This window comes from Terrapene carolina, unplaced genomic scaffold (genome assembly GCF_002925995.2).
Source record: "Terrapene carolina triunguis isolate 2854851 unplaced genomic scaffold, T_m_triunguis-2.0 Scaffold517, whole genome shotgun sequence".
Taxonomy (NCBI): Eukaryota; Metazoa; Chordata; order Testudines; family Emydidae; genus Terrapene; species Terrapene triunguis.
The window spans coordinates 1,248,252-1,269,173 of record NW_020664868.1 but is presented as its reverse complement, the minus strand read 5'-3'; the positions used below and the strand labels follow the sequence as shown (position 1 = coordinate 1,269,173).

The window sequence follows — 20,922 nt, the reverse complement described above, 5'->3', positions numbered from 1 at the left end:
CCCCCCCCCCCCCCCCCGTTCTAACCACTAGGCCCCACTCTCCTCCCAGAGCTGGGGAGAGAACCCAGGAGTCCTGGCTCCCAGCCACCCTGCTCTAACCACTAGACCCCACTCCCCTCCCAGAGCCAGGGATAGAACCCAGGAGTCCTGGCTCCCAGCTCCCCCTGCTCTAACCACTAGGTCCCACTCCCCTCCCAGAGCTGGGGAGAGAACCCAGGAGTCCTGGCTCCCAGCCCCCCCTGCTCTAACCACTAGACACCACTCTCTTCCCCCCACCCCAAACAGCTGCCTGCTCCCGCATTTACCGCCCTCCCATCCTACCTGTATTCCCGCGCCCTCTGCCCCTTTAAGAGGGTGCTACTGCCCGATGGGGCTGGCTCCGCGGGGGAGAGTTGGGGTCTCGCTTTACCACGAACGCCAACAACTTGGTTCATTGCTCTGGGGGGGTCTCGGGGCTTTAAACAGCTGTTTTGCAGGCCCAAGAGCAGGGCTGGGTATTCTCCTGTCTCTAGCCTTCCTCTGCCATCCACAAGGCTGCAAATATTCCCTCGGGGAAGAGAGAAGTTTTGCAATGTGTGCGTTTGCGGGGTGTGTGTGTGTTGTGTTGTCTCTACCGACAGTGAGTCTGTTTGCAGCGTGTGTGTATATGTGCAAAGATCAGGCGTGTGTTGGCCGCGGGTGCACCCACACAGATCATGCGTGTTTGCGGCATGCCTCTGTACGTGCAAAGCTTATGCCTGTGTTTGCGGCATGTACCGGTGTACATGCAAAGATCACGGATGTTGGCAGCATGTGCCCAGGCACAGCCACAGGCGTGATCTTTGCACGGCGCACATGGAGACACAAAGATCATGCGTGTGTTGGCGGCGGCTGTGTCCCTGTGTATGCACAGCTTGTTGGGTGTGTCTGTCTCTGAAGGCGTGTGTGGGTGGGGGTGTATTAGGAGAGGTGACCCCTGCCCTAGGAGGGGTCCCACTAACAGGCCAGACCCCCCTGTGTCTGTCATTGTCCGAACCCCAAGGACAGATGGGTCAATATGGGGGTGGAGCGGGGGGCGGGGGGGCTGCTTCCCCTCCGGCTGCTCCCAAGTCCTGGTCTGGAATCGGGGATGGACTGGGGGGAGTGGGGGTCTATGCAGGGCCTTGATGCTGAAGCTGACCCCAAATCAACCCCCCAGGGGGATAGGTGGGGTGGGGGGGGCCCCCGGCGCCATCTAATTATAACAACAAAGTCCCGGCTGGGGATTAGCTCCCTCCACCCGTAGCGAGTAGCTCGGGGGCGTATTAAAAATGCAGAGGAGATGCTATAGGCAAATGACTGCGCCGGCTGCATTAGCAAGCGGGGGGCAGACGAGGGGGGCAGCGGGCGGGTGGGGCGGCCCAGACGCTCCCTCGTCACCAGCCGGCGCAAACGCCGGACTCTTTCCAAAGCACGGCTCCGTCATTCCTATTTCCAAAGCAGGAGGGGTGCAGGGGAGTCTGGCGTCCTTTGGAGGTGGGGACCCCCCCCCCGATCCACCCCGCGCACCCTTCCCCGCACTGAGCCCCGGCTTCTGCCCGCGGCCCCTGTCACCACAGCAAGTCCCCCAGATAGCAAGGTGGGAGGAAGGCACGTGGGGTGATCGCTTTGGGGGTGAGCCGGGCCCCCGGGAACGCAAAGGGGCTGGTCAGGACCAGGTTGGTGAGAACAGATGCTGGGCTGGATTCTCACACGCAACCCTGCAGCTGCTCCTCCATCCCGACCCGCAGCCCCCCAGCCCTGGGCTCCCCCCGCATCCTGCTGCTGCCCCTCACCCCCTGCTATTCCAGTCTGAGCAGATGGCATCGGCTGAATGCCCAACAAATACCAGTTAGCTCCTGGGCTGTGCTTTTTATCCCTAGATCTCAAAGATGGGGAAACTGAGGCACGAGGCTGGGGGGAAAAAAGACTTGCCGCAGATCACCCAGCAAGGAATCAAACCCAGGTCTCCCGAGCACCAGCTCAGCGTTCTGTCCATGGGGCCGCGCTGCCTCGGGGCTGCCCTAGCACCTGCTCTCCCCCCATGGGCCCCGGGGAGCAGAAAACAGCCACTGGAGGCTGTCCCCCCACCCCCTCCTGGGCCCCTTCGTGCTGCCAAAGGGGCAAGGGGGTGCTGTGTGTGTGTGTGAGAGGGAGTGGGGGGGAGCTGTCTGCAATCCTTCATGGGTGTCGCATGCATGTGGAGGGAGGGAGGGTGCCTAGCCCTGGCTGTTAACGCACATGCCGACATGTAACGTGCTAGCCCTGGGGGCTCCCCGTGTGTGTCTGGGGGCACACGGTGGACACGGCTGCGCATTCGTAGCTGAGGGGCGCGCGTCAGTCCGTGTCGAGAACTGCTGCACACGCCTGCGGATGCGTGACCGGCGCGGCACGTCCGTTCCTGCGTGTCTGTGCACACGCCCGCATCAGCGCCGGGGAGGAAAGACCCCATTTCTCTTCCCTCTGAGCAAGCCAGTCCCCCCCCTAACCTGGATCAGAGCCTCCTGGAGGGGAAAAGGCCTCGTATCCCACTGGATGGACGGCTGCACCCCCAGAGCGCCGGGAGAGACAATCGCATCCTGTGTTTTGGGATGCACGTGCCCTGGGACGCAGCCGCATCTCCAAGTGCCTGGCCAGGGTGTGGGGACACGCGCGGATTGGCCAGAGCGGCGCCGAGCTCCCACAGTCCCCATCCCCGAGAGGCCAGCTGGGCCCACTGCCACCAGCCAGAGAAATGTCCCCGCCGCTCAGGGTGGGCTGAGCTGGGGCCAGCCGGGGAGCCGCGTGCGAGACCTCAGAGCCAGGTTCTGGGGTCGCATGTCTGGTGTTAGCAACATGGTCTCGTGCGTACTGCGCTGCTCTGGTTATGTTCCCAGCTCTGCGGTGAGACTGTGGGCAACTTCCCCATTCTGTGCCTCAGTTTCTCCTCCCACCCCTTGTCTCTGGAGCCTGGGAGCTCTTTGGAGCAAGGCCCGTCTCTCACAGTGTATCCGCGCGGCACAAAGAGGGAGCCCCCCAATCCCTTGTCTAAAGCAGGCGTCCGGTCTCCCACCTGGTCGGAGAGGCTGGCGCAGGACCCCGTGAAGTCCTCCAGGTCGGATTTGGAGCCCCCATCCCGGTCGTCGATTACCAGGTCGATGGGCATCTTCCCCTTCAGGCAGGTGATGTAGCGGTGGCAGAAATTGTCGCACAGGTCGTGTACCTGCTCCCCGAAAAGGAGAACCGTTAGGAGGCGCGAGCCCAGGTGGCTGGGTCAGAACCCTGTTGGGCTCAGTGCTTTCCAGCCGCTCCCAACCAGGCCTGCCCATCTGGCCCGGCGTCCCGTCTCCCCAGCCCTGAGCTGAGATGAACCACCCGAGAGCCTGACTCTTCGGTGCTTTAGCCCGGTTGGCTGTGTTGGCCCTCGCGGAAAAGATCTAGACAAGGGGCCGGCCAGCCGGGATCAGAACTCAGGGGCCACCTCTGGCGTCGAACAGCGACAGACGCCACCAGATCCTTCAGAGGAAGGGGGAGAACCCCAAGCAGCAAACGGGGGGGTAAGATCCCCCCCCCGTGTTAGCTCCGCCCCTGGGCCCCCATCCTCAGAGATCAGCTAGACCTCTGAAGTAGGAGAGGGTGGGTTTTTTTGGTGTTTGTTAGGTGTTAGGTGTTAGGTGCTCGGCCCTGTCCGGTATTTGTCAGGAGCCCCCGGCGTGCTAGGGGCTGTACAAACACTGAGCCGAAAAGACAGGCGGTGGAGACGGACAGACGTTGGGCAGGGCCGGGCAGGTACGATGGGGGGGGGAGGGCTGTGCATGCGTGATGGGCGGGGGGGGTCTCGGCGGAGCGGGGCCCATGGGGACCCCCCCCCGGGTTGGGGGGGGGGTGTCGTCTAGGCGTTACCATAATACACCTCCTAGTGAGAAGACCGGAGCCCCGTCTGCCCTAGGCCAGGACCCCTCCCAGTGTATTTGCTGCGGGCGCTGTGGGTCCCTCCTCTGCCTTTCCTCTCTCCGGGCCTTCGGCTCTGAAAAGCCCCAGCTCCCGGCTTCCTCTTTCTTCCCTGCCCCTGGCAGAGGCACTTCGCCGCCCCCCCCAACCCCCTTTTATCAGCTCCCAGCAGGCGCCCGCTGTGGTGCTCAAAGGGTTAATTACCCCATTAACAAGGGGATTATCGAGTTAAAAACCGTGAGGGCGATTGTGGCTGTAATGAGCTCATTACCCTGGCCTGCCGCTTGGCCGGGACCCTGGGACCCCCCCATCCCTCCCCCTTCGCGATTGCATCATGCCTGGAATTTACCAGACACGCCGCCTCAGGGAGGGGAACGGGCCAGATCTGCCCCCTCCGCGCCAGGCAGGGATCTAGCCCACGGACCCCCACAGAGCCCCGGCTGGTCGGCACGCGCTGGAGATCTCTCGCCAGCCAGGTTTTCTTTCCAATCTGCACAACTGCTGGACTGACAAGCCAGCGGGACCTGATTCTGCTCTTGCTCATTCCTCCTCTAATGGCGTGACTCCCGTTTACACCAGGGTATGACTGGGGAGAATCCGGCCTACCGATTTAAACCCCACCTCCCGCCCCACGGTGAACCGATCTCTCTACAGCCGGCTGGGCTAAGCTAGCCGCGCACAATTGACTCCCGTTTACACCAGGGAAAGGGGCGGAGGAGCTGGCTCGCTAACCTCTCAATGTGAGACGTCCATAGGGCCCGATTCTGATCTCACTCCCCGTGTAAATCGGCCCAGAGCCGGGCGCCGATTTGGAATTCGGCCCTTGGAATCACTCCACTGACTTGCGGGATTCCAAGTCCCGATTTATTCCAGTTGAACTAAGATTAGAATCTGACCCTCTGGCCGATTATTACCACCCTACGTTAAATTGATTTCAAACCGTTTCAAGGGCATGCGTATTAGTGGTCGGAACTGGTGCAATTAGATATTGACGGGGCAAGATTTCTAATTCAGACCGGTCCTTAAACTGCTGGAGAAGAGAACAGACAAATTCTGTCGTGATGCCAGCAGAATTCAGCTGTCATCCACCCACCTGGGACGGTCTCCTCCCACAACACTCCTCCTCTCTGAAGCATAGTTTATCCCGGGGCAAAATCTGAGTGCAGACGAGGCCTTAGACATCCTAGTCTTTCACTTGCACGAGACACGCTGCCCAAATGCAAAGTTTATCCCGATCTCCACGTGTGAGAGCGTCAAGAAATTTCCCCCGGCGTCTCTGTAAATCCAAACCAGCCGTTCGTCGGGGCATCATTTGCTTATCCCCTGGATGGGTCACGTTGAAAGCGTTTGGTCTAACAAGCATCGTCTGTATTTTGTTCAGACTCCAACTCCAATCCTCTGGCCTTGATTTTAAAGGAGCTACGTTGATTTACGCTAGGGGAAGGGCTGCCCGTGGTGGGGTTTTTTTTTGTTTTTGTTTTTAAATAAAAAGATAAACCTCCACATGTTTCTTTAACAGCACGGGGCTGCGGCAGAGGCCTGTACTACCCTGGTTTCGTTACTTTAACCATGACACGTGCTCCACGGGGCTTTGGCTGCCGGAGACTGAAGTATTGTCAGAACTAGCTGCAGCTACCGTGAATTAACAGAGTCTATTTTACAAAGCAGCCTTACCGAGGTAGGGCGGCTCAGTGGTTGGGGCCCTCGCCTGGGTCTCGGGAGATCTGGGTTTAGTCCCCGTCTCTCTGACAGCTTCCCTGTGTGATCTTGGGGGAAATCACTTCCAAGGTATTTAAGTGCCTAATTCCCGTTAACATCTAGGTGCCTAAACACCTTGGAGGATCTAACCTGTACGTTTCTCTGTGCCTCAGTTCCACCTCTGTGATAACAGCACCACTCTATCTCGCCAGGGAGGGTAAATACACTGAAGATTGGGACGTGCCCAGAGGCTATGGTGATGGGCACCATAGACAGATTGATTGCTTTACAAAAAATTGGAGCGATTCCATGTGGCTTGGAATCAGGTCCTTTACCATCATGTCTGCTGGAACTCTGCCAATGAATGTACTAATTAGCTCCCACTATGGATCCGGTCCACTGAGGGGTATTGACGTCAAAGGCCTACCTAGGTGCTTAAAGATAAGCGAGGCCCTTAAGCCCGTGCATACTGCCAAGCAGGTGTTTAATTCTAGCCTTATTCTGCAAAGCATAAATCCAAGTTCAAGGGGATCTGGACTGGGTCTGTCCTGTTTAAGTCCCCAGCCCTACAAACACACATGCGTGGGAGTCACTTTATTCACCAGAGCAGCATGTCTATTGTAAATCAGTAATTATTATTCGTAGTACCGGAGCATCTAGCAGCTACAGCTCTCCCAATAATCAATTTGGGGGGGGGAGTGGGCGGGGGGCTTGCTGGCAATTCAAAATTTTAAAAAAAATGTTTTGTGTTGACCTGAAAACAAAATTTCTTGGAACTTTTAGCGAATCTAAAACCTTAAAAAAAAAACCCCAACCCAATTAGTTTTGATTTTAGACATTTTAAAACTAAAACTAAATCAAAGGGAAGGAAAATTCCAACAGAAATGTTGTTCCAACCCAAACAATCAAAACTCGCATCCAAAAATGTCAAATTGAAGCACTGATTTGGGGGGTTTTTTGGTTGTTTTTTTTTAGAATTTTTCTTTTTTTCCAACCTCAACAACTCTCAGAAATTGCCCGGCCTTCGCGAAATGTTCCAAGTCTGCTTCTTTTGGAGAACAAACTTTCAGCTGCAAACGTTTGTTCCGTTCTAGCTAGGCTCCCCAGTCGGGGATCAGGGCTGCGTTGTGCCGGGCTGCGGGCGCGGTACGTTTTTATGACTATTAGGTGTGTTACGGGAGCCCTGGGGAGCACCGCGGCCCCACCTCCACCATGCATCAGAACCCCATTGCGCCAGGAGCTGTACAATGCAGAACAAAACGAGAGTCCCTGCTTAGAACTGGGCAAAAAAAAAAATGACGGCAAATAGTCAATTTGGGTCGAATGCGGGGAATAGTTTTATCAGGGGAAAAATAAAATTTGGAAAAAGCTGAAACGGTTTGTTTAAGATTTGGCCAAAACATTGACTTGATACCCTTTGTTTTAACACACATCCATTTATTTTCTCCTCTCTCTCAGGCCTGGCCTCTACTCTGAACCTGCCCCCTTCCCCCCGTCTTGCCAGATGAAAAATTAAACCTTCGCGGGCCGTTGCACCAGTGAACCAGGATAATAATCCCAAAGCCGAAATTCAGCCCCACGTGGGTTTAAAACCGTTTTATTTGGCCACTTATCAGCTGCACGTGGGGCTTAGTGACGGGCCATCCAGCTTTCACCACGGCAAGCAGCACGGCTTGGGTTGAAAACATCAATTAGAAGGGGTTTGGCTTTGGCGGGACTCTCTCCTTGCTCGGATGATTTGGTTGGAGGTTCATTTCTGCTGTCGTCGCATGAAACCTCAGATCCATCATCAAAGCAGCTGCGAACGGGCAAAAAAAGTTGCACCGTATTGAACTAAATGTTACTTGTGATGTTTGCAATGGCTCCAATTGGAGGGGAAAAAAACCCAAAAAACATACGGCCAGAGTATAGATTGGCCACAGCTCTGCCGGAGTCACTGGGGCCAGCTCCCCCACTGGTGTAAAATTGTGTGGCTCTATTGAAGTCTATGGGCCCAATTCCCCCCTGGTGTAAACAGGCAGAACTCCCTTAAAATCAAGGGGACCAATCTCTAGCTGGTGCAAACCACCACTGCTCTATTTGAAACCAATGGCGCTGGGCCCGTTTGGATCAGCTGAGGGTCTGGCCTATAAGAGTTCCTTTTAGACGGTTTCCTTTTGCTTTTTCATAAAAAACGGTTACAAATAATGACCCCCCAACCCTGCGCTGGTGAGGGGGAAGGGAGGAAAACGTGTCGATTTACCTTTTCTAATTCCAGGAGATGGAATCGCAGCACCTGGATGGACTGAATCATCTGTAACGAGAACACAAAGGGAAATCCGTTTGAGGCGGCTTTATCTGCATCTCCGATAAGGGGCCGGAGCGGCGGAAAGGGGCCAGCGCATAAACCAAACTCATGGAGCTGCGGCCCCAGGTTTATTTCATTCGCTGGCTGGATTATACCCACATAGTCACTTGGATGGAGCCTTTACTTTTCCACATGTCTCTCCCCGGCCCTCCACGTGAAACTTAACACGTCTGGTTCTCCGCGGCTCGGGGCACAGCACACGCCCGTGTGATGTGAGTGAGACTCATTTGGCTCCCGTGCAAGCGTCCAAAGCGACAGAGAACGAGGCCTAATCAATCCGTTCCTTGGGAGAGTCTGAAAAGCCTTTCTAAGGGGCGATTCCATTGGTGTGACGCCAGTGGGCCAGACCCTGCGCCGCCGTTACTCTGCATCGCTTCAAAGAGCCGAGGTGGTGACTAAGGCCTGGCTTTTGAAAGGCCGCAGCGCCTCCGTCGCATTTCCAAGACGGATTTAGCAGCCTCCATCCCCTTTGAAAACGACCTGGCCGTTGCAACGCGAAGCGCGGCAACGCCAACGCCCCTTTAAAAATCTGGGCCTTCATTCTTAGATTTAGGAAATGAATGAATTCCCCCGCATGCAACATCTTTAGCCCCGATCCTGCTAAGACTTCACGCATGTGCTTAACTTTGGGTGCACTGAATAAGTCCCAGTACAAGTCCTTATTGAGGAAAGCACTTAAACTCAGCGTGGAGTACATGCTTCCGTCTCTCGGGTCCATGCTCAAAGGCCCAGGCCAAACGGGAATGCAAGCTCGCATGGAGGCTGAGCGGAATCGGCTCACTCCCGGGGCATAGCTTTGCAGAACTGGAGCCACATTTAAATGAAGACGAGTAGCTGCCAACGGGGAAAAGGAAAGAAAAACGACCCAAAGCCAATCGGACCAGCAGAAAAGCCATTTAAAAAAGAAAAGATTATTTGCATTGTACACGGAATTATCGATTTTTTTTTTAAAGTTTCTTACCAAATTATCCAGCTCAGGATTGGAAGAAAATAAAGGTTTTTCTGTCCTAATCTAGAAAGAGAAAGACATGGGCAATCCAACACAAATAAAACACAGAGCGGCAAAAGGTTAGCACGATTTAAAAAAATCTGGTTTTCTCATTTCCCCAGAACATAAAAAGGGAGCGAGAGAAAGAAATCTCTCTTTCCCCAGAGCTTCCGTGACATCCCCACATGCGTATATTTCACTCTCGGCTCTGCCGTGTCTATGTATTTTAAAATATTCCCACCCCTGCTGCGGCCCAGCCCCTCCTATGCAAGATCAGATTTCACACCGTCTCCTTTTTAAAAGTCCTTCCAAGCAAGCGTTGCTCTCTCTCTCTCTCTCTCTCTCTCTAGATATATAATTTTTAAGCACGACGCAGCCTCATGTACGCTCTCGGACTGGCCAGGGCATGTCTATAAACGCAGGATCAACACAAGATTTTTTTGGTTTTGTTTTGTTTTTTTGGCAATGATTAAGATAGCAGCTGGGCCTGATTTGCCGAGTCTGATTCAGCGCTGGGTCTTCCAAGTAGTTCCCCGAATCGAGCCAATCAATCAGTCGATTTTACCCGGGGCTAACGCTAGAGCGAGTCGGGCCCCAGCATTGGCACGGCTTCCCCTGCGTTCCTCTGGCCTTAGGTGTCTCCTGCTTTGCCCCCCGCCGGCTCCAGACACTGACCTGTTTGGCGAAGACGGCTATGTCCTCGTTGAAGGAATCGGAGGAGCAGACGTCCCCACCGGGGTAAGAGCCCGAGGTATCCCTGGGGGAGCAGGTCGCCAGCTCACACTTCTCAAAGACCAGGGCCAGCAAGGGGAACAAGGGATGCCTGCAGGACAGAGGCCAGGTTAGAGCCGGACACTAGGGTGACCAGATGTCCCGATTTTAAAGGGACAGTCCCGATATTTGGGTCTTTTTCTTATATAGGCTCCTATTACCCCCCACCCCCGTCCCGATTTTTCACACTTGCTGTCTGGTCACCCTACAGGACACACAGGGTGCAAGGCACACGCATTATGCAATCCAGACACCCCGCCGATCAGCGCCGGAACAAGGTTAGAGAAGGCCCTGGGGCAAGAATACATTAGCCCGTGTCGCCCCACCAGCCGCATCCGCCCCGCTCACGGAGGGAGAGGTCCCAAAATCTGCCCCTCCCCCCAAAATCTGCTGCTCTATAGGTAGAGCGGCCTCTGCGGGCTGGGGCCCCATAACGTCCCGGGTCCTGACACAACTATCCACTTGCACCATTACAGCTCGGCCACAGCAACGGATTGCACACACGTGCACAAACGCCACGCGCTCCGTGCAGACGCACGCACGACGCGGCGCACGCCCCGCATCTATGCCATGCAAATGTCTACCCAGCCCATGTGTAACACACACACACACACACACACAGATAGTGTGCAATACGCATACACCACCTGCACAAATGTAAACACACACCCGCACACGTAGTCATTCATGCTCACGGATCCAGTCTGTGTGGTGCATAAACAAAACTAGACACACACCCATGTTATAAAGCACCTACGCCCGGTTGCATGCAGCGTAATTTGTAGCCGTGTCTGTCTCAGGATATTAGAGAGACAAGCTGGGGGAGGTAATATCTTTTATCGGACCAACTTCTGTTGGTGAGAGAGGGATGAGCTTTGCAGCTGACACAGAGCTCTTCCTCGGGTCTGGGAAAGGTATTCAGAGCTCCCGCCCACCCCTTGTTGTCCTAGGACCGCAGAGGTGTCAATGGGCCACGCTCGACCTTGAGCGCTAACTACTTCCACTAACCAATCTGGTCCACCTGGCTGTGACGCTCGGAGGACCTTTCCCAGCCCCGAAGAGAGCTCGTGTCTCTCATCCACAGAAGTTGGTTCAATAAAAGATATTCGCTCCCCGACCATGTCTCTCTAACCCACCCAATGTGTAATATCCGCAGTGGCCATTGCCGAGCATCACGTACAAGCTTCCAGCGTGCACAAGGTAGGACACACGCTGGGTAATAAAAGACGCTGTCGCACAGAAGCATGCACAATGTGCAACACACGTGCTATACACTGTCTACACACAAGTGTAGACACACCTACAATGTATCACGGAGACGGAGTAGAATCTACACGAGCCAACTGCTGTTCACATGCCCATGCGGTGCAATAGATTATCTCCACAACATATTGTGCAGAAGTGAGCAAACAAAGGCTATACATACTAACAGTGTATGTGACTGTTACACAAGTGCACCCACTCAAAGGCGAGTTATACACCGGGGATCTCAAACTGGGGCTCGGGACCCCTCAGGGTGGCGAGGTCATTACATGGGGGGTTGCAAGCTGTCAACCTCCAGCCCAAACCCCGCTTAGCCTCCAGCATTTATAATGGTGTTAAATATATAAACAAGTGTTTTTAATTTATAAGGGGGGTCGCACTCAGAGGCTTGCCATGTGAAAGGGGTCGCCAGTAAAAAAGTTTGAGACCCACTGCTATACCCAGACTGGAACGGCATTAGTGTATATACACACACAGAGCAAATATGCAACCAGAGGACCACAACCCATGGGTGTAGACAGATATAGACAGACACAGGGCATATAATTAGGCTGGGCAAAATTAGATTTGTATTTTTTAATAATTTCGAGGTTTATTTTTAAGCATTTTTCCCCATTTTTATTTATTTTAAATTGTCACCGTTGTGGGAACTGGGGGCGGGGGGGAGGGGGGCGTCCGGCAATCACTATTTGATGGCAGTCGACACTGAGATTCACAAAGCTTTATAATCGTGAAAACGCAAACCGTCCATCCCGTGTCAATATAGCCAAAGTAAAGACACTCTAGGCAGTTCGCAAGCTGCATTTTTACTTTGCTTAGCTGTAAATTTCAGTTTTTAACCGATGGAAATATTTTGGTGGTGCACACGGTCCGATCAACATTGTCTGATGAAATATCTAAGCCTTCCAAGCCTACATAAAGCACACATAGTGCATATATAGTACGTGAATATTGTATATAGTACATGTAGCCCTGGTGTAGGAATTGTATGTACATAATACACAGAGTAACGTTACTGGTGGCTACAGACACAGTGCGCATAATACACCAGACAGCATTATTACTGTGTGTGTATATGCACATACATTACACACAGGCACAAGGGAGAGCATGATTAGCGTGTATACACTCAGCGTATATAAGATACACACACATTAGCGGAGCTGGGGGAAGAACGGATTTTTCTCAGTTCCTGGGCAGCGTTTAAGAGTGTGTTCGGGAGGGAATCATTTAGAGCGAAAGGTTTTGTTGAAATCAAATTGAAACGTTGGTCTGACCATTTTAAAACAGTTTGGGGAATTTAAAAAGAAAATTGAAGGAAATTTTGAAAGAAAAAGTCGTTGGAAACCGCAAAATACAAAACATTTTGGTCTGGAAAATGTCAAACGCACAAGGGGGACCGTTATGAGGGTGTATACACACGGCTAGGGGATGACCTCGTGCCTGTGCCCACACACAGAGTGTGTATAATACATACGGGATGACATTTAAAGTGTGTACAGACTCACACACTCTTTGCACACTACACATGCATAGACAGAATTTTAACCTGCGTGCATCATACGGACACGCACATCCCTTAGCCGTGCGATGTGCCTGGTGCTACTGGACAAAGGCACCCGGGTTTCTTTCCTTGATGTGCCATCGCCCATTAGTGTAGCTAGACGGTGGTACCTTTCTGGACCAGAACCGGCACCACTTCAGATAGAGGGGAGAGACCTGCTATAGAGGGGACACTGGATTGGGCTGGCAACATTCACTGCTGGCTGGCCTTGCTTGGGACCATTCTCTTAAGGGGAGCAAGGCCCAGCCCTAGGGGGAGAAGGGGGCTCAGAGGAGGCGGAGGGAAGGGGTGGTTTGCTCTCTCCATTACGCTGGGTTCGCACAGCACCAGTTTCTATTGGTCCCTGGGCAACCACCATAATACGCCTGATACATTAATAATCAACATGCGTGTAAGAAGCAAGGAGCAGGAGACTGGGAGTATGAACCGGAGGGTTAGGGGAAGCGGGAAAGCACAGAAAGAAGGAAAGAAAATTAGAGGAGAAAGGGAAGGAGAAAAAGAGAAGACAGAGAAATGCGGGGCGGGGGAGGGAATATACCAAGTACATAAAACGTACATACTATATACACACTCCCGCTCTATAATATGGATGCACTTTGCATAGTACAGGAAGGTTCGTAATTCACAGGTATGCATATCAACATACCTCTTCTATCTATACACACCCTGATACCGAGTGCCTCCGCATTGCACAGTACAGAAAGGCTGAGAACATGTTCACGGTGTATATGTCTACATAGAAAATACTGTGTACGGCGTGTGCAAATATCATATGTAAATAGCTTATGTGCCTGGGAATATTTCTGTTCCGTATCTAATGTGTATAGCAATATTACACACAGCTGTGTGGATAGGGGTTTGTGCGTATAGATGCACTGCAGACTATAAAACTGATGCATAAGCGTCACATAAGCTACATACAAACAATGGTGTGAGGATATCAGCATTGTACACTACAGTGTGTTTAAACACACAAACACATATATTGACGTGCAATGACGTATGCTCACAAAGCTGACATACAAACAGACTGATGGTGAGAATATCTTTCATAATATGTTTGTGTGTGTTGGCATTATACCCTGCTGTGCGTTTCTACACACATACACACCCGCACAGCAGCATATAACATCGACCCACAAAACACATGCTAAAAGATCTACTCACGCTCAGGTCTATACAATGCAACACCTATTCCCACAGTGGGTAGTATTAATATGCATGGAAGATACCAATTCAGATTTGACTCCTCCGTTGAATATGGTTCCAGATACACTACACAAACTGCAGCCCTATGGTACGCGCTGCGTGTGTGCAGACATGTACGCTCACTGACAGTGGCCCAGATTTATGCAGCCACGGCCAGATCCTCAGGTGGTGTAAACTGACCAGTGGCCATTAACTTCCCTGCAGCTACCCCATCTGAGGACCGGAGGACCATGCCACAAAGTTTCGTTTATGTTTAGATTTAAAACCGCCACACAACACAGCCACCATCCATATGTTGAAATGTGCAGTAAAGACATGCATACAAAGGCAGTGTCCTGTACACTGTGTGTACACATGTACACACACATGTACACACACACACACGTCCGTATATACAGACACAGTGTACTACTGATGTGCGTACACACACGCAGAGCGCATAGATCGTTTACACACTAGAGACAACGGCTACTTATGCAGGCAGTTACACGAGTGCAGCAGGAGTGTAAGGAGGGCGTAAAAACACTACCATTGGGCAAGTCTTTGCACTCACTTTACACTCACACAAACAAACACACAAGGCAGCGGGGAACAGGGATTTGGGCCTAGAGAATGTCTGCCTGTCCAAACATACAGATACATTGTGCAACACTAATATACGTGTGTGTGTGTGTGTGTGTGACATCTTGCTCACTGTGTGTATAAATATATATATACACACACAGAGCATGACATACATACACCCACTGTGTAAATATATATATAGACATAGATACAAAACTATTCTATATGTATATATACACAGTGTACCACATTGTTACACACGTCACAATGTTACTGCACACACACACACAGAATGACCGACAAATGAACAGCTATCCATGTATGCACATACACACGTACTATACCCAGTGTGTAGCTAAAGATACATATTGGCACTGTGTATATCACAGCAGATTAAGGGCAGATTTTTAAAGGTATTTAGGTGCCATATTGACACCGCACGTAGAGCTAGAGATACACCCATACACTCTGTGTGTGTGTGTGTATGTCAACATTACACACTTTGTAGCTGTATATATAGATCAGTGGTTCTCAAACTTTTTTTTACTGGTGACCCCTTTCACGTAGCAAGCCTCCGAGTGCGACCCCCCTTATAAATTAAAAACACTTTTTAATATATTTAACACCATTATAAATGCTGGAGGCAAAGCGGGGTTTGGGGTGGAGGCTGACAGCTCACGACCCCCCCATGTAATAACCTTGTGACCCCCTGAGGGGTCCTGACCCCCAGTTTGAGACCCCCTGATATAGAATATACCCAAAATGTTGTCTACCCAGACACACCGTGCCGGCAGTTTAATGCTTTCCACGCGTGTAGCCCCCTGTTGGGCCCAGGATATTAGCAAGACAGGGCGGGGCGGGAATCGCTTTTGTTGGACCAACTTCTATTGCAAGATTTCCGGCTTACCCAGCGCTCATGCAATATCACAGCTAAGGCCCCGAGTGTGTAATATATCGATTATATCGCACTGTGGATACAAATGTTCCATAGACACACAGGGTGCAGCCCTGATCACGCTTTGTGGACACGTGCTTATGCCACATATACACACTGATCAGGGCCGGTCTAGGGCAGTGGCTCTCAACCTTTCCAAACCACTGTCCCCATTTCAGGAGGCGGATTTGTCTCGCGTCCCCCCCCCCCACCCACGTTTCACCTCACTTCAAAACGACTTGCTTACAAAATCCGACAGAAGACTACAAAAGTGTGACCGCCACACGATTCCTGACAAAGGGCCGACTGTCTCGTTGTGACCATACGACTATCAAATACAGCAATTAGAATATCAATCTTGCACTGACATTTCAGTGTCCAGTACAGGCCAGTCACTGTAGGAAATTTTAGTGTGTCCTGACCTGGCCAATGCTTTTTACGTAGCCTGTTATAGAACTAGGCAAATCTCTAGATGAGCTGATGTCCCCCCAGGAAGAGCTGTGCCTACCCCCAGAGGTACTTGTACCTCTGGTTGAGAACCACTGGGCTAGGGTTACTTGGTCCAGTCTCAGCGCGGGGCCCTACATTTCTGTGAGCGTTTCTATCTCCCCACTCACACACATATATATTATACACACCCACACACATCCAGATATATCCACATAGGCCCGAGCAGTCTCTCGCTCTCTCCCGCTCCATCTAGACACACACTGTGCATTCCCAGCCCGCTGCACAAGTTCACACAGCATATGCTATGTAAATATTTGCAGCCAACATAAGCCATGTTATCTCCTAAGTGTGTCTCTCCCCCCTGGAACTTGAGAGCTGGCGTGTCAGCCCAGCAGCCGAGACGAGAGTCTCCACAGAGCCCACGAGTAAAAACAACAAATAGTTGCAAATTGAAAGCAGCCTCCACTCTGGCAAAGGGGGCGCACGCGTGGGGGGGAGGGAGGGGGACTAGGGGCATTTTGGGGGAGGAAAATAGTTTCGCTTCCCTGCTCCTAGAAATGTTTACATGGAGTCAGAAGAGCCGGGATTCGAAGAAAGAGGCTGGCAAACTTTAACGCCCCTCGTAGCACCCGGTTCCTATTCCTCCAATAGTGACTGCAAAAATCTTTGGGGGTAGGGAGGAAAGGGGTCCCGGCTGGGGTCTGGTCTTTGTAGTTTTCGGCTCCTTCTGTCCTCCGCATTGGCTGCTAACCTTATTCAGAAGGGAGCCATTTCTCTCTCTTTCCCTCCTGGGCTCTTGCCTTCTATGTCTCTGTTTGTTTTCTATCTTTCCCTCTTTCTCTCCTTTCTCTTTCCTGTCTTTCTTCTCCCTTCCTCCTTCTGCTTTCCTCTTTCTCCTCTGTTTTCTCTCTTCCTTTCCCTCTTTTTCTCCACCTTTCCCTTGTCTCCCTACAAACGCTGGGCCCATGTCTGACACCTCAGCATTTTTCACTTCTTTCCTCCTTTCCAAGGGACAGTTATTCCCCGGGGGTGGGTTTAGGTTTCAGGAGTATTTCATGTCCCCTCCTTCCCTTCCCGGGGTCCTTCCCTGGCTTGCATGTCTGGCCTCACCTGTAGAAAAGCTCTGGACTTTCCCTTTCCAAGAAATCAAGCGGCACCTCTTCCGATGCAGACTTTTCTCCTGCCCGGAAAGGGACCCCCCTTTTCCAGCACTGACCCCCCACTTCTAGGTCCTGAGCGCAAAATGCTTCGGGCTAAGGGAAATAACTCGGATGGCGAAGCACGCAGAGCCATAAGAGACCAGGGCACCAAAGTGCTCACACCAAGCCGAGAGAAACTTCCTCTGCTTGGGCCTTCAAAATCACCCCCGCCCCAGGGTCCCCCAGCCACTTTTCTCCCCTCCGCTTGGGTCCAAACTTTGCTCCTTTTGTATGGGATTCATCCACAAGCCCCGCTCGGGCACTCTTTGGCTGGGGAGCCTGATCTGAAAATGACAACCCGGCCTTTCCCTCTCCAAGTGCCCTTTGTTTTGTCTGGGGTGGGTAAATCTCTCTCTCCTGGAAACTACTAGGATGACAGGCGGAGAGAGATCCCCCCCTGGAAATACATGGTTAGAAACAAACTAATCCCCCAGAAACTGGATTGAGAGAAAACAGGCAGAAAATGGCTAGACAGACAGACCCGGTCCTGCTGGAAATTAGACCGACCGACGTTCAGAAATCTCCACCGCAAATTACACCCCCCCCTCAGACACACACACACTTGAAATAAAAGGGGAGAGACACAGATGGTCCCACCAGCCGTGAAACTGACCAGAGCCTCCTAGAAATCAAATGGATCCAGGGATCCCCCGGTAATTAGACGGATCCAGCCCTACATGAAGAGACGGACCCTCCAGAAAAACTAGTGGGCTCGCCAGGCAGACAACGCCTAGCTCCAACTAAGACAACCCGGAGGCTTTACACCCCCACCCCACACCCACACAGACAGACACACAACTTGCTTCTCCCAGCCAGCGATTTTCAGCAGCGCCTGGGCCAATTCTAGGGAGACCCCCCCCGCGCCCCCCAAGTCTCTGGGAGTCCCCGTCCCCCTGCCCAGCCCCGGTTCCTTACCCATAGATCTCATCCTTCTCCCTCTTCAAGGCGTCCGTATTCCCCAGCCCCGGGGGCATGCCTGCCCGGTGGGCCACCCCGGCCGATCCATACGGCGAGCTCTGGCTCAGCGAGTGATGCTGCAAACTCCGAGCCGTGTGAGGGTCCCCGAAGCCAGGCAAAGCGACTCCATCCATGACAGGGTAATGCACCAGGTCATTGTACTGCAAGGCAGGTGGAAAACAAGGGGCGGGTGGGTGTCAGGGAGACAGCCCGCCGCTCCCAAACACAGCCGCCGCAGCGGCCCCCGGGTCGGGAATGCACACAGAGGAAGTGGGGGAGGGTTTTTTTTGCACCAAAAAAACATCCCTAGGCGAGCTCAGATCCGGGGAGCCGGAGAAGTAATTTTTGCACGGGCATAATCAGAACCGGAGGAGTTACTTTGCAACGGCCCTCCCCAGGACCAGCCCCCCCTGAAGAAAACCAAGGCATCTGTCGGTTCGTTTGTTTTGTAAAGAAGCTATTGACCAGGGGTGGATCTGATCTATATTGGGAGGGCGAGAAGTGGAGAAATATAACCCCTTAATCACAACATTGTGAATTGCATTGATTTGATTTCCAGCCAAGTTTTTGCTTAAAAAAAAATCAATACCACTCTTTACCGACCCCTTTTGTCATTTAAACATTCTCTCTCTTTTTTGGTAATTAGTTCCTGCTCAGCAACATTTTGTTAATTTAACTCCAGCAACAACAGCGGCTTTCAGGATCAGCCGCTGCAAAATGTGTCACTTTCACGCCATCAAACGGTGTGGTCAATTTCACCCCAGCACTGTTGTTCCTTTCACCCTAGCTGGGAAGTTTCCCCCTCCAACATCAGGATCTTTTCCCACCTTCTCGCCTTTAAAAAAAGTTTCTAACGTTGAGGCGATAAATCTTGTTATTTTCTTGCAAACTTCGCCTTTCAAACATTATTTGTCTCGCTTTTTTAAACTGGAGTTTGGGGGTTATTTTAAAAAAAGAAGTGACACAGATATTTTCAACATATTTTCCAGGAGGAAATTTGACATTTAAAATAGGAATGTGCTCCTAGTTCTGAGATTCTTGCTTTCAAATCTTTCCTCTTTGGTTCATTGTAAATAAACTTTTAAATCCTCACTTTGCCCGTCCCTTAGATGTTGGTTTCTAACTAGAAATAGAAAGAAAATCCCAATCTCTTTTTTTTAAAAATGAACTCTGTGAACTGAGGTATAATTTATTAAACACGCTTTCCACTTTTTACCTTAACCAGACCTTTTAAAGGGAAAAAAAAGGGACTGTGAAATTATTCCAACATGACAGCTATTCTTATTTAAATCTTGCCAACTTTCCTCCTCAAGCCTTTTCAACCAATTCAAGCAAGCCATTTTTATTCTCCATTAGCCGTTTGGAGGTTGTTTGACTTTGGAATGAGTTGAGAAAATATATATATGTAATCAAAGGCTTCGATTTTTATGAGCAAGAGGGAAATCTGTTTTAAACACGTTTTAACTTTTTTTTTAAAATCTAAATAGAATTTCTGTAAACTCGGGAGAGTCGATTGGAGTTTTATTTGCCCATTTTTAAAAAAGTTGTTTATATCTGTTTTCGCTTCCAGAGCACACGCTGGAGTTCTCACATAATAATGCTGCTCATCAATTTAATGTGCCTCGTTTTATTTTAAATTGTCTTCCCAGAGTTTCATGGCATTTCCAAAGCACACTGATCTTCCCCCCCGCCCCTTCTTTTTAATGACAAACTTTTCTCTTTCGCATGGAAACTTAACTTATGCAGGATGTAGAGAATATGGATGGATGATGGCTTGCATTTTTTTTTCAAGTCTTTATGAAGTTACTAGTTTTTTTTTAACGTTGGCATTAACTTTTCCCCCCTGCTTTTAGCCGGATAGTGTTAGTTTGTATTTTAACAGCTGTGCGGATATTTTAGGGTCGCGAATAAGATAGAGAGGCTGGACTGTTTGTGTCTAAAAGTATGTATGCGTCAGATCCCGAGCAAGCTCCCAGCAAAATAGAAATGTGATTTCAAAATAGGAGGAAAATCTTTCAGGAAACGCTTGCTAAATTTCTAACAACTGGGCAGATTAAAGCCACATTAACTCCTGGCCCTGAGCACCAGAGCTCCTTCCACTCACTCCAAGGAGAGGATTAGAGTCGAAAAGAAGTTGTTAAAACTTCAGAAACGAAGCACAAAGTGCCCCCAATTAAATGTAAACCCATTAAAGCCCCTAAATGAGCAATCTAGGCTCTCCCAGCCATGCCGAGAGGGGAGAAAGTCGAAAATACAACCAGGCAGGAGCCTGCTTAGTTTACACGGTGCAAAACCACAACCAATCTATCGATTCTGTAGACACACACATTCGTCGCCCATCTCCCCCCGGCTAGGGCAGAGAGGAGGCGGCTAGGCAAACAGTTGTGGAAGAAAACGGAGCAAGGCTAAGAGACAACACAAAAGAGGCTTCCAAGATCCTCTTTCTTTTTTTGAGAAAAAGTTGAGTGTAAACATCTCCCCCCGCCCCCGGAAAAAAACCCAACATCTGGCACTTGCAAGGCAAACACGGCACCAGCCGAAGAGAGATCTCCATGCAAAGCAAAGCGCCTAGGAACAGAAGGGATCTGTGCACACATACAGAAACACTGGCCCCAGCAGCCCAAAAAGCACACAAACTAGACGCTTTTTTTTTTTTGGAAGGGGGGGTAGCCATTCAGAGCAAACCCCCCCCCCCCTTTCAAATCCCAGATCCACTTCCCAAAGCCCTTCGGTAGACAGGACCCTCCAGTGCCCAGGCGGCGATGGGCCATCCAGCTCCCAGGGAATAACTCAGTGGCAGACCTACCCTTTGTGCCATCGGATGCTTGATGTTTTCCTCTCGCTCTCCTTAGGAAGTGGGCTGTGTATGGGGGGCGAGGATCCGAGATCTCCCCCCCCACCCCCCCCAGCTCTGGGTCCAAACTGCTGCAAACAATTCAATGCTCGGGGTGGGGGGTGGGGGTCTCCTCCTCCCTGCCTCAGTTAACCCTGATTCAAGGCTGGCCAGAAAGCGAATGCAAGGAGGCAAAGCATTGGTGGAGGGGGGGGGGG

At 51.3% G+C, this 20,922-nt stretch overlaps 1 protein-coding gene across 1 annotated transcript in view; it reads right to left on the bottom strand.

Annotated features, from left to right (window-relative positions):
- MEIS3 (Meis homeobox 3) overlaps positions 1–20,796 on the bottom strand; it is a 32,424-nt gene extending 11,628 nt beyond the window's left edge. Inside the window, exons 1-6 of the mRNA XM_026658818.2 lie at positions 20,678–20,796; positions 17,830–18,032; positions 9,636–9,783; positions 8,934–8,984; positions 7,868–7,918; positions 3,050–3,199 (exon numbers count right to left, since the gene is read on the bottom strand). Of these exons, the coding sequence (XP_026514603.1) occupies positions 3,050–3,199; positions 7,868–7,918; positions 8,934–8,984; positions 9,636–9,783; positions 17,830–18,032; positions 20,678–20,689 (615 nt within the window). The 5' untranslated portion in view covers positions 20,690–20,796. The remainder of the gene's footprint in view (positions 1–3,049; positions 3,200–7,867; positions 7,919–8,933; positions 8,985–9,635; positions 9,784–17,829; positions 18,033–20,677) is intronic.
- Positions 20,797–20,922: the final 126 nt, after the last annotated feature.